The sequence below is a fragment of the Chlorocebus sabaeus genome, chromosome 4 (genome assembly GCF_047675955.1).
Source record: "Chlorocebus sabaeus isolate Y175 chromosome 4, mChlSab1.0.hap1, whole genome shotgun sequence".
Lineage (NCBI taxonomy): Eukaryota > Metazoa > Chordata > Mammalia > Primates > Cercopithecidae > Chlorocebus > Chlorocebus sabaeus.
In genome coordinates this window covers 50421019-50435389 of record NC_132907.1, presented here as the reverse complement: position 1 = coordinate 50435389, position 14371 = coordinate 50421019, and the positions used below count along the sequence as shown (strand labels likewise).

Sequence of the window (14371 nt, the reverse complement as noted above, 5' to 3'; positions counted from 1 at the left end):
CTCTACGTCCAGACCAGCAGTTCTCAAATTGTGGTTACTGCAACAGCAGCATCAGGAACACCTGGGACCATGTGAGGAATGGAAATTCTTGAACTGCACCACAGATTTATTGAATCAGAAAATATGGCTGTGGGTACCATTATTCTGTCTTTTAATAAGCCCTTCCAGTGATTCTGATGCATACTCAAGTTTGAGAGCTGCTGGTTCTAAATGGTTACTAGCATCAGCCTTATGCTAATCAATAAAGTAAGTTTATCTACAAATTTAAAGTGAAATTCTTTTTTGATTACATAAAAGTGTAAAAATGACACAGGATCTGTTTTGAAAAATATAAAATTATTTAAGAGATTTGTGTCACAGATTTTATTCCTGGCCATATGTAATATTACATGTTCTCCAAAAAATTCAGTTAAAATTTTTCCAAGTTTACAGCTGCCTTCAATATACTCCCCTGCAGTAGAATCCAGAGAAAAAAAAATGAAATTCAGTTAGCATCCCCTTGATGTACCTATGGGAGGGACACAATAAGAAGGATCCATATGCACAAACTAACATACTCCTGTCATCATTCGAATGACAGCTAAGGGATTGAAACTTAGTTCCCAACTTTATCATAGGGCTGCTTTACTATACTTGATCCTTTCATACATGTAACAACCAATGATGCTGTAATTATTTCATATTTGTTAACATTTTCCCCTAAATATATTATAAATTATTTGAAGTCAAGGCCCATTTCTATACTTCTTTCTTATGCATCTTTGATATGTCAAACAGTATCTGGCATATGGTAGATGTTGATATGATTGATTGATGCATTTTTTTTCTAAGGACCTGAACAGGACAAATTGTCTCACTGCTGGTAATTTAATTATTGTTACAATTGCAATTATAAAACAACTATTTGGTATTTTAAGTGAGATCTTAAATTTCTAAAAAATTGGTTTAAATGAGTTTGATCCAAGATTTCAGAAGTGGTATTCCAAATACTCAACACCTGGTATGGAATACAGCCATGGATGTGCCCAAAGCACTGCAGGGATATCTGCTCCACAAGGAGCCTATTGCGAAGAATATTTCCCATATACATATATATGATTTTGAGGCATAATTTGAATTAATGGTTATTGTCTAGATAAATAAAATTCTAGAGTTGATTGAACAACAAGCAAAATGGTGTCTCTTGATGCATTTCCCCATTTCAGATTTTAACAAAATGCAAAACATCTGAGCCCTTGTTTTATCTTCAGCCATAACACACACATAATACATGGGTTTCTACTCAATTCAAGATCTTTATTCTTAGTGTTTTTTCTCCAAGTTGTCTGCAGTTCCCGTGCCAATCTGACCAGATGCTTCCGTGAGAGCCTGACTTGGTTAGCAGTTTAGAACATTCACAGACAAATGCCAGCAGCAGCCTGTGTGGTGGACTAATGGGTGAACAACAGAGGAGATTAGAGAATTGGAAGAGCTGTTTGGCCAGCCCTTGAAACAGTGGTGACCGACCCACTGTGGCTCTATTTACTAGCAATAGAAGGATAACAAAACTATTCAGTGTCTGGAGGAAACATTCCAAAACTGTGGTAATGATTTACTGAAGTGGATTTGAAAACAAAAGCAGAATACTTACTGAGCCATAGAGTTTCCCCTTCTTGTTCATGGCTAAGTAATAGTTGCTGTTAATGGCTTTGACGGCAACAACTCCGATTTCTACTGATGTTATCTCCAGGATGCCTAAAACATACAATTTGAAATGGCTAAATAAATAATCCTAAAGCTATTTGGAAGAAAAGTAAAATCAAAAGAAACTATTGAGGCTTTTTTTTTTTTTTTTTTTTTTTTTTTTTGGTGGTTCTAGAAACAAAAGGCTCAAAACATTGGTAAACAAACAAGCAAATCTTGTTCAATGTGTCTTAAAATCCAGGAAGTATTTCCAGCAAATATATGGAAGAAAGTAATAAGGCTTTAAAAGAATTCCCCTTCATTTTACTCTGAGCATACATAGAAAAATATTGTTTTAATTAAAATGTTTCCTTTGCTAACTCTACATTTTCAACCCTATAAATATTGAAACAACTCCACTCAGTTTAGATTTCAAAATAACTTATCAAAGCACATATCTGTAATATGGTATTAAATTAAATCTATAGCACATGTCAATAATACGTCAGATTACCTCAATATGTAAAAACAGTGGTAAACTATTTCTTCTTTGTAGGATCTAGATAAACTAAATCTCTTGGCTACATTTAACTGATAGATTCGTTTTTGGCAAATGTGTTGACATTCTGAGATACAGAGAGACTAATCCCAACATCTACACTGTCTCTGAAGTGGCAGAATCACTGCTCTGTGTTGGGGGAAAATCCATAAACATGGACTTTTAAAGTTTTTGTTTCTAGGAAAAATGGAAAATCGAGGGAAGTAGTAAGAGGTAGACAATAGCTCCTTTTCCCCTTATACACAAGTTTCTATTGCTGCATCTGAAGATAATTTTCTCGGAAAAGTTCGTAGATCACAATAGGGAAGGCAGTTTATCGTCTACCCGAAGTGCCCACCCATTTTAGTTTAAGAAGACCTAAGGAACTAAAACTACATATTTCAAAATTCTCAGCAGTTTGTTCAGGGTAGAGAAGTAGCATTGTGATTAGCATGTGGCCCCTGGAGCCAAAATACCTGGGTTGAACTCCTGGCTTTACATTTATTAGTGAATTACCACAGTAGAAGTCACTGAAGTGTCCCATGACTCAATTTTATTTGCAAAATGGGCAACATAATAGTACCTCCCTCATAATTTTGTTGTGAATATTAAATGAGATAGTACCTATAAAATGATTAGAATTTTCCTGGAACTTAGTCTCTTCTTAATTATCATTAGAGGGGAGTTTTTCTCCAACAGTTCCAGATTTTGGAAATACTTCAATGGGCTTTGTAAATCCTGAGCAATACATACAAATTCCCATTGGCTTAATACATAAAATCTGAAAGTTGAGCATATTATCATTTGTCATGTATCATGAGAAACACCATCCCCAATGTCGTCTACAGATTATGTTTTCACTCTACCCATAGAGATAGAGTGGCTTAACTTATTCTCGAGAGATGAATACCTTCTGTCCTATTCCTTCACGGGTTAGCCTTATGGAGGCTAATAGAAATGCTTGAGTTTCCCCTGTTGCAAAGTTGACATAACCAGAGACTTTGCCAAAACTACATGTCAGAGACCCTTTTGTCCATGTATCTGTAGGAAGTCTCTGACCTAACACAGCACTCCTTTTCATCAAAAGAGGTATATCTCACTCTATTTGCAAGCCAAAACCAAGGAAAGATTGTGAAGGATAAAGGAGACATTATCCGTGGTTTTTTACATCTGTTTCCCTTATGCTGGTAGTTGCCCTAAGGTATACACACACGTACAAACACACACACACATTTATTTGCATATTCTGAAAAATATTTTAGTTCACACAATAACCCTCTAAGGATACTATTGTTGGTCTCGATTACAAATAAAAAAAAAAAGGAAGATACTTAGATTATTTAACTCACACACACACAGGTGGTAAGGTGATAAAGGTCAGGAATAATGGATGTTAACACTTAAGCCTCTGACTTTCAGATGCTATTGCTCGCCATCTCTGACTATGTTGCCTCTCCATCATATCTTCCTCCTCTTTCCCATTCCTACAAGGGAATCCTGTTGTAAACCATCTGACAAAATGACTCATCAAGGTAATTTTCTTTAATGACTTAATGTGCTGTTCCTCCCAAGGATGATGGCATGTCACAGAGGATAACGTCTGAATCTTAGAGAACAAAATCTAATATACTTTATTTATATCATAAGCAGAAAATACAAAGAAGAGCAGGAGGTAGAATTCGGGGGCAAAAGATTAGGCAGTTCCTTACATTGTCTGGCTAAAAGACAAGAAAGTACTGTCAGTAAACTGCAAGATATTACCTTATGTATACTTTTGAAACTGAAAATTAATAGAACAAAGAGGAATGAAGGATGATTTTAATCAAAAAATAAACCAATATTTTTGAAGGTGCATGCAACATTGTGGGATTAAACTATACTAACAGACTGAGCTATAGTAATAGTATAATATATATCTGAATTTCTGACCAATTATTTCTGAGGATGCACTGCATGTGGTATTGTAGATTATATTTACCTTAGATACACCTTGGTTTCTTTCTGCTTTACCTGAAATGGGAGCACAATATTCAAAGATTCAATCAACCATTTTTTTTTCCACTCTGCCACTAGTTTAGGCAAGCTTAAAAAGGTTTAGCTATTATTTTTATATTATTATTTAGTTATTGTTTCAAAATAGAAAGAGGGAAGACATAGGTGATTTAAAATCCTTTCGAATTTTGAAAATAATTTTTGGACACAGCGTATGGTCAGGTAAGTTATAATTTGATCATCTTGTGGGTATTGGACAATGACTGCACCTCTTATAAACATCTGTGAATGTAAAAGGGGAGCTCTGAAGGACTGAAGCCTAGAGAATTTCTTTACTTTTCATAAGGAATCACTCCTGTTTTTTCTGTTATTTGGTGAGGATGATCAAGTTTGCCTATCAAATTATTTTTGGAAAAGAGCTCTAGGATTTTGTTTGAGGATTGTTGGATCAGTAGCTTATAGTTCTATATGTGTATATTTTGAAGCAAAACTAAACACCAGTTAAAAGAGCCTCCAGGAGGAAAGTGAGTTGAGGGCATACTGGATCTCCCTGTGTTTCTTACAAGTTTATGACTACAATTATCTTAACATTAAAAGTTAAAAAAAAAAAGGTTTTTTTTACTCAAAGAAACACCTGAAAATTATATTATTAATGAAAGGTCACATGAATCATATTTCCCATTCATGTAAATCAGATATTTTATAAATTTATAGGCATATTCTTGTAGTGAAATTCTATTATCTATATTAAATTGTAACTATATTAGTTTTTATATCCCTTAAAACATGAATAGCCCAGGTAGCATTGTGAATCTATTTAAGGGTCTTTGGACAATTTAGTTCAGTCACCTAGGAAGACCTAGGAGGAGAAGGGTATGCTTTTAGAAAATGAAAATATAAAGTCAAATACGTAATGGTTTTTCTATTGAAAAGTCTATGTACTATTGGGAATAAAAGACAAATACACAGATAACTACAATAAAACATGTTACACGGCAGTAAGTGATGATTTAAGATGATGACAAGGGGACTATGGGGAAAAGGTAAAGGCAAGTCATACTGGCTGGGGTTCCACGATCAAATTACTGTTGGAAATGAGACCTGAACTGAGTCATGAAGGTTGAGTAAGAAGTGTCCAGGGGAAGGGTGGGAAGGCAAGAGCAAAATCATTAAGGTGAAACAGTATGGTGTTTTCAAATATCATAAGAGGTTTGATTTACCAACTGGAGTACAAGGAACAAGGCAGGAAGTTGGGAAAAGTGAAGTTGGGAGATAATGAGACTCAGTTTAGTAAACATCTTGTGCAGATTCTAAGAATTTTGACAACTAGGAAGGATTTTGTCTACAAACATAAAATTGTTTAAATAATACATTAGAAATAAAGTAATATTTAGCAAATTTCTTCAATAAATAGTAGCAACTATAAAGTTTATTTTAGATTATATTTAAAATCTTAAAAAAGTAAAGTTTTACAGTCAACATTACAAAAGCGATTATGACAAAAATCAGTTCATATTACTTTGCAAATGTTCCCTCATGATACATCATCACCTTAGTAATGGAGAAAATTTTGTGATAATCTCTGAGTGGAAATAACTTCGAAGTCACAATTTTCGTGTACATGCATTTTTTCTTTTAATGCTCATGTATATAATTGTTTGGGCTGGTAATGTTTTGATGAGTGACTAAATAGTTAATCCGAGAAGGTGGCCATTCACAAGCATCTTTCCCAGCTGCTGCTTCTCATTCTTCACCAGAAGAGGAGCATCTGACCTATTGCTCCCGTAGCAATCATATTGGACAAAGGCTACTTCTGCTTTGGTGTTATTAGAATAAAAAAGCTATTGGTCTGGAGGGTAACTTTCTCATTAAATATTTTTCCATAACCACAAAAGGAAAAAGTATATGGCAAATAAAACTTGTATTAAATAGAATGGATATAGACAAGGAAAACTAATGTGAAAAATAAATGCAAAATCCTTCTATCCACTCCTAGATAAATAGAACACAAATATAAAATGGGATTCTATAGACTGAGTCAATTAATTTGGCTAATGTGTATGAAGCACCAATGTGCAGGGTAGGTGTTAGCTCTCATTCTGAAGGTTACAAAGGCAAACAAGATTTGGTTTTTGCCTCAAGGAGTTTTAAAGCTCAGTAAGATAAAGACACAAATAAGTAATGACAATGTAAAACATGAGAAAGAAAATATATTAAGTGTGGTATGAGAGATAAAATATGTTATACATTACTTTAAATAGTGAAGTCATCCTGAAGAAGACAGCTGGTGTTTGAGGTGACTTTTCAAGAGTAGGGTTTTAATAGGGGAGTTTTGGGAAGTTGAGAAGGAACATTCCAGGGGGAGAAAGTGCATGCATAAAAACAGACCTGAAGAGAGAAAGAGCTCAAGTGCTTGAGCCACATTTCTCCCCACCTCCCCCAACGGCACTTTGAGGTGGCCACTAGCTAAAACTGAGGGTTCTGTTTCATTGAGTGGTAGTAGTGCTTTTCTGAGTGAGGAATGTACTTTCCAAAAAAAAATTATTGTGAAATGTGGAAAGTCTCATTAATTCAGAATCAGTCACATCTATTTTTTTCTAAACATTTTAACTCAAAATTGATTATGATGCTATATAGTCTCATAGTTTTAATCAAGGTGCTGAAACATATCATGGTTAGCAAAATGTAAGACACAAATCCTAACCTCTCTAAATGAAATCTGTCTCTCTCTCAAGAGTTGTTGTCAGTGTCCTAAGCTCATCTATTATATCCTAGCATAGAAGGACCTAGGGAACTCTTTGGGGTTGTTATCACATTTTCACTAATACCTCTGAGATTATGTGGCCATACCATAGCGTGAGTCTAAATGGCTCTAACTGTGGTATTACCTCTCTTTAAAAATAAAACAAAGTTAAATTAAGTGAAACCTCAAAACATTATGGGAACTGTAAAGTCCCATGGACCAATACTGGAACTGGGCCACATAGAAGGAGGCGAGCCATAGGCGAGTGAGAGCGAAGTTTCAACTGTATTTAGCCATTCTCCATCACTAGCATTACTGCCTGAGAACTGCTTCTTATCAGATCAGTGGTGGCATTAGATTCTCATTGGAGTGCGAACCCTACTATGAACCATGCAAGCAAGGGATCTAGGTTGCATGCTCCTTATGAGAATCTAACTAATACCTGATTATCTGGGGTGGAACAGTTTCATCCACAAACCATCCCCCCATTCCCCTTCGTGGAAAAAATTGTCTTCCACGAAACCAACCTCTGTTGCCAAAAAGGTTGCAGACTGCTGGCCTATAGCTCATAGGTTTGCAAAGAGTCTCAGAGAGTGGGTGCTCAATATATATTTACTGTCTGCTCAATCAGAATAGTGGCAAGTTAACCAATCTTCTATACCAATGGTTCTCAAATATGAACCTGCATCAGAATCATCTGGAAGAACTGCTTAAAGACAGATTGCTGGGATTTTTGACTTAGAAATTTCAGATTGGAGTCAGAGAATTAGAATTTCTAGCATATTTCCAAACAGTGCTAATTCTGCTTGTCCAAGGACTACACACTATTCTATATGCTATGATTCAGAGACAGAGTACAGCTTTGATGCAAAAAAGCATTGACAGAACATGTGCATAGAAGCAGAACCACAAACAAGAATAGACACAAGTAATAGCAGGAGCTTAACAACAAGAAAAATTTTAAACAATATGGAAAATGAGTAACCTCATTTTTGAACAGGTATGGCATTTTTAACATCTACATAACTATGGTATTGTAAATTTGGGATTTGTGTACAGATATACTGCATTGTAGTTGATAGTCGTCAGAATATTTTCTTCTCCATTTTAAAAGTGTGGAAATGTTGGTGGAAACTTAAGTACCTTCAACTACTCATAAGAATTTTATAGGCTTTTTCCAGGGGCTAATTCTGTTAACACAAGAATTAAAGGACTGTGTGGCCCCCTTAAAGATATGCACATGGTCAAGAAATTGTCTCAAAGCAATAGGGCTTCACTTTATCCCTCAACCTACACCCAGATTTGAAAGCATATATAATAATACTTGCTCTAGAATGCTCTCATTGCCATTAAAAGGAGGGTACCAGACTGGGCTAATGAGTAATCTAGGTCTAGTACACCTTGTACCATTATATAGTCTGGCTGCCTTTTTAGTATAATGTATTGGAGTTACTTAGTTTCTCTATCTTCCACAGTTCTGTCAATACACTTGACATGCATTTATAATTACAGATAAAATGAGATCTGAATTTGCAGAAAATCCTTCCCATCTTTGGATAAGATGATATATCTTTCCCAGCATGCTAAATACCAAAATGACACTTTATATTCTCACCTGATAATTCAAGTCATAGGATAAACACAGTGCCTAGCTTAGCCTTATTGATGAGTACAGTAGCAGATCCTAAAACACTTGTCAATTTAAGACTATATTTAACCAGTATTGTCATTGAACCATTGCCATTGATCTAACATTAAAAGTATCAGAAACTTACAATTCAATATAGGGACAATATTCTCAAGTGGTAAATTAATTGTTACAGTGTGTTATAGATCAATTTCTTACTGCATTTTTATTACAAATGAAATATGACACCAGATCTTTCCCACTGATCATAAGTAAACAAATATTCACAGATGGCCATCTAATAGGTTTCTTCACAACACTGTGCTAGATCAATAGATTTGGTAAACTTGATATTTTTTTTCTAATTTATTCCTCACTGGTAGAGATTTTTAAAATGTATTTAACATTATGGAAATATTTCAGGAAATAATTACTTATCAATGTTTAATAATGTCATGTTTTCAAACATTATCTTCTCTGTTCTTAGGATGCATTCACAGTAAGACATAAATGACATGTGTCTAGGACAGAAATGGATTTGTAATTCTTGGGAACTGTTCATAATAAGTGCTGATACAAATTTAACTCACAAAGTGTGAAATGATTCTATTGCTAGTTTTGGATGAAATAAAGATCTAGAAAAGCTTGTGTGCCCCTGGAGATAGAAACTCCACCCTTATTCCCAACTACCAGCAAACAAACAAAACAACAACAACTACTGGAAACACCTACATGTTTCAGTCATTTGCTGTGACCCAAGATAACTGACATTTGATCCCATTTTGCAATGAGATAAATTGCAGGAAATGGTACAAAACAGAAAAATGAAAGGAAGCCTGAATGATTACCTTAGAAGAGCCCAGCACAACTCATTTGAATGGTAACAAAGCCATGAGCAAGGCAGAGAGTAATTCTTCCTAATAGGTAAACATTTCTGTATCAGAAAATATATTTCTATATGAAGTTTTATGTAGCAATTTGTTGATTTTGCCTTCCCCTCATTTCCTTTGGTAGATAAATCAACCCTTCAAAAATTCTGAAAAGTTAGAAATCCTGGCTTTTTGCCAGGGTATCATGGCCACATCCCACTTTTGTCCCTATTCTTATCTCCTGCATTTCACATTTTAAGGAAAATCCCAAGGGAATCTTTGTGTGGCTTGTGTCTTCTCACATTGGAAGTACAGAAAGCCTGCTAGTCTGTATAGAAAGAGTTTCATATACTGACCACGCAAAAATAAGGGACAATCACTGCAATGTTATCACTTCTGGGAAAATAGATCCAGAATGTAAAATAATATTAGAAACATGTTATGCATCAGTAGAAGCCAATTTACTACCCAGATTAGATTTGTTATGATACAGAAGCTTTGGCAAGCATGTCAACTGTCACACTTTTCCCCAAAGTACTACGTTATTATACATTATTTTGAGATATCTTCTATGTTCAATCAAAACCTCTGATCAATCTGAGTTGAAATTACCAAATTTAAAAAGTACTTATTATTTTAGTGAAAAAAGTTCAGATCATTTGAGGCTTGGTCTTAGCAAATTATAGAGTCAGAGAAGAGCTCGAAGAATTCTAGAGATTGTCTGTTTCATATCCAATGCTCTTTCGTAATAGATGACTTTGGGAAATCCGGAGAGATTGAGGGACTTATCTGTAAAGGTTACTTAGAGCCTTAAGTAAATACTTAGTCTACCACACAATGAGGCTCCTGCTAACATTTACAAACAATTGGCAGCCAGGCAAAGATTTTACATATTGTTTCTTACACAGAAACAATTCATTCTACTGGGGCTTGTCCACTGCATTTTATTTACAAATGGAGAAAAAATTTTAAGTTAACATAAAGGGTTAGAGGAATTACTGCATGGCATATTTTATTAAATGATCAACATGTTAATATAGACATTTACCCTAAAGACATTGCTATAAACTGTCTACTACATTTACTCAGGTTTTTATGCATTTCTTTAATATAACTAATTATAATATAGAGTATCTTTTCTCCTCAATTTAAGGAAAATAATAAAATGGGTTAGTAGATATTGATATTGGGTTTCCTGTAAGAAAAAGTCTTACTTGATGCATTAAAGTGTTCACAAATTAGCTAATCATGAACAGCCCTAAGTAGTTTAAAATACTTAATATGGAATAAGTTTGAGGTGTTCAAGCTGTAGGCTCACTTTGAACATGTGTATTGTAAATTTGACAAGCTTCCAACATGGTATGGATACACAATTGGCCTCTTAACTCCTTCAAAGATTGTTTCCATGATTACTTAGATAGTGGGTAATCATAATACTTATAAGAAATATATATTCCACTGTGTGGTATGTGAATTTTGATTTGTGCAGAAAGACAATTTGTCTATTTACATATACTTGACAAATGACAACATAGATTCATTTGCCATAACTATATATTTCTGTAACTCAGGGGTCCCCAACCACTGCACCATGGACTAGTACTGGTCCATGGCCTGGTAGGAACCAGGCTGCACAGCAGGAAGTGGCTGGTGGTGAGTGAGTGAAGCTCCATCTGTATTTACAGTCACTCCCCAGCTACTGCCCATCACTTGTTACTGCCTGAGCTCTGCCTCCTGTCAGATCAGCAGCAGCATTAGATTCTCATAGGAGCTGGAACCCTATTGTGAACTGCATATGTGAGGGATCTGGGTTGCACACTTCTTATGAGAATCTAATGCCTGATGATCTGAGGTGAAGCTGAGGTGGCTATGCTAGCACTGAGGAGCAGTTGCAAATATAGATGAACATTAGCAGAGAGATTTGACTGCACAGAGACCATAATGAATCAGTTGTTTGCAGACTCATATCAAAACCCTATCTGTGAGTGACAAGTGACAATTAAGCTGCATCTGGTGGCAGGCTTTATAGTGGCAAGTGAGTTGATGTACTCCGATTGTACAATTGCATCTGGTATCAGGCTTTAAGTCAGAATCTAGCACTTAATTTAGTCCATGCATGGTCCATCCATTATTGTATGTACCACTTCCATCCACGCTTTTTTCTTGCACTGTGCTCTTGTTTCAGTCACAGTTTTGGTAAGCCCACAAGCTAAACCAACCAAAATGAGTAAAAAACAAACATCACTGGAGAGCTTCTTTGAAGGAGGGAAAGACCCAGTGATGAAACAGCAGAAGACTCTAAGACAGCCTACCAAAATATCAGCATTTAAAAGAAAATAACAAGACTCCTACTTAAATTATGGATTAATTGCAACATGTGATTCACATTCACTCTGAAAGCCTGCTTTGTATAATATGTGATGACTGGCTATCCAACAAAGCCATAAAACCTTCAAAACTGCTTCACCACATGGAAATTAAGCACTCTGCATCAAAAGTCAAGTTCAAGTCTTTGGAGGTTATTTATTTATTTATTTATTTATTTATTTGAGGTAGGGTCTCACTCTGCTACCCAGGCTAAAGTGCGGTAGTACAATCTTGGCTCACTGCAACCTCTGCCTCCTGGACTCAAGTGATACTTCCATTTCAGTGTCCTTAGTAGCTGGAAGCACAGGCATGTGCCACCATGCCTGAGTTTTGTATTTTTTGTATGTATGGGGTTTCGCCATGTTGCTCAGGCTGGTCTCAAACTCCTGGGCTCAAGCAGTCCACCCACTTAGGCCTCCCAAAGTGCCAGTCCCCTTTGCATTTTTTCAAAAGAAAAAAAGAAAAAGATGAACACGAAGAACGGAAGCAAACATTGAAGGACACCACTTCATCAAATGTATCTAAACTGAGAGCATCATTCTTACTGGCTAACAACATTGCTACAGCTAAGAGGCCCTTTACTACTGGTGAAGAGTTCATCCTTCCTGCTGCTAAGGACATTTGCCATGAACTTATAGAAGAGGCAGAAATTCAAAGAGGCACATGTTTCTCTTTCAGCTAGCACCATAAGTAGACCAATTGATGAAATAGTAGGGGATATCAGGGCACAATTTTTAGACAGGATTAATGAGTTACCATGGTATGTAGTCTAGGTTGATGGCATCTGTCAATGTTGACAAGGCAACAATGCTTGTTTTAGTGCAGTATATTTTTCAGGACAATGTGCATGAGGATTTGTTATGTGCACTTTTGTTGCCAATCAACACCACAGTTGCATAAATGTTCAAGTCTTCGAATGAATATATATCGTGAAAACTGAATTGGTCATTTTGTGTCAGTATATGCATAGACAGAGTAGCTGCCATGATTAAAATGGCTTTCTGATTTCACTTCTGAATTTTGGTTTATGCACTGTGTCATCTACAGAGAAATGCTGGCCAGCCGAGAAATGTCACTTGAACTTAACAACATTTTGCAGGCTGTGATTAAAATTATCAGCCACATTAAAGTACATGCCCTTAACTCATGTCTGTTTGCACAGTTCTGTGAGGAGATAGACAGAGAGCACATACATCTTCTTCTTCTTTTTTTTTTTTTTTTTTGAGACAGAGTCTCTCTCTGTTGCCCAGGCTGGAGTGCAGTGGCACGATCTCAGTTCACCACAACCTCTGCCTCCTGGGTTCCAGCGATTCTCCTCAGCCTCCTGAGTAACTGGGATTATAGGTACCTACCACTACTCCCGACTAATCTTTGTAGTTTTAGTAGAAACAGGGTTTCTCCATGTTGGCCAGGCTGGTCTTGAACTCCTGACTTCAAGCGATCTGCCCGCCTTAGCCTCCCAAAGTGCTGGGATTATATGCATGAGCCACCGTGCCCAGCTACATCTTCCCTTATACACAGAAGTGAGATGGCTTTTTAAAGGTAGATCACTGGCCAGAGTTTTTTAGTTATGAGAACTACTCCAGAGATTTCCTTCAGAACAATAATTACCACTGGCAGCACATTTCAGTGACACAGAATCGGTCCCAAAACTTGCCTATTTGTGTGACATATTCAGCCTAGTCAGCAAACTCAATCTGTCACTTCAGGGGAGAATGAGAACTGTGTTCAAGTCAGCAAAAGGGTCTGCATTCAAAGTCAAACTAGAATTATGGGGGTGACGAGTGAACATTGAGATTTCTGATAGGTTTTAAACATTAACTGTGATTTATAAGGAGACTGAGCCAGGGCCTTCTTTCTCCCAGCTGGTGCATGATAACTTACCTCAGCTTTCAAAAGAGTTTGAGTATTACCCAAAAGACTCCCAAACTGAGAAGAAATGGATTCACGACCTATTTATGAATAAGCCAGGTGAATGGACTTTGTCCATGCTAGAAGAGGATCAACTGCTTGAGATCACAAATGACAGTGGACTTTAAAATACATTTGAGACAACTTCAAAGCTCCATATGTTCTGGATTAAAGTCAAGGCAGAATATCCTGTGACTGCCACAAAAGCACCAAAGAGCCTGCTTCAATTTCCAACATTCTATCTTTGTGAATCTGGGTTTTCTGCAGTGACAGCAACCAAAATGAGATTATGGAGTAGATGGGACCATCTAGATGCAGGAAAACATGCTCAGGGCTCCCACTGATTCTACATTATGGTGAGTTGTATAATTATGTTATTATATATTACAACGTAATAATAATAATAGAAATAAAATACGCAATAAATGTAACGTGACTGAATCCTCCTGACGCCATCACCTTCAGTGGTCCATGGAAACAATGTCTTCCACAAAATCAGTCCCTGGTGCCAAAAATGCTGGGGACCACTGCTGTATTTTATAATATTGACAATAAAGATTTTTGGCTTCTGCTGTAAAGGAGATGTTTAATCAAGATATTCTGGAAGGTCCTGGCTTTCTGGACTACAGATTTCCCCCTTTGGGCTGAATACCAAGATTGAA

The 14371-nt window shown here is 36.3% G+C and overlaps 1 protein-coding gene across 1 annotated transcript in view; it reads right to left on the bottom strand.

Annotated features, from left to right (window-relative positions):
- FGF10 (fibroblast growth factor 10) overlaps nucleotides 1-14371 on the bottom strand; it is an 85193-nt gene that overhangs the window by 6576 nt on the left and 64246 nt on the right. The window contains exon 2 of the mRNA XM_007961531.3: nucleotides 1631-1734. Coding sequence (XP_007959722.1) covers nucleotides 1631-1734 — 104 coding nt within the window. The remainder of the gene's footprint in view (nucleotides 1-1630; nucleotides 1735-14371) is intronic.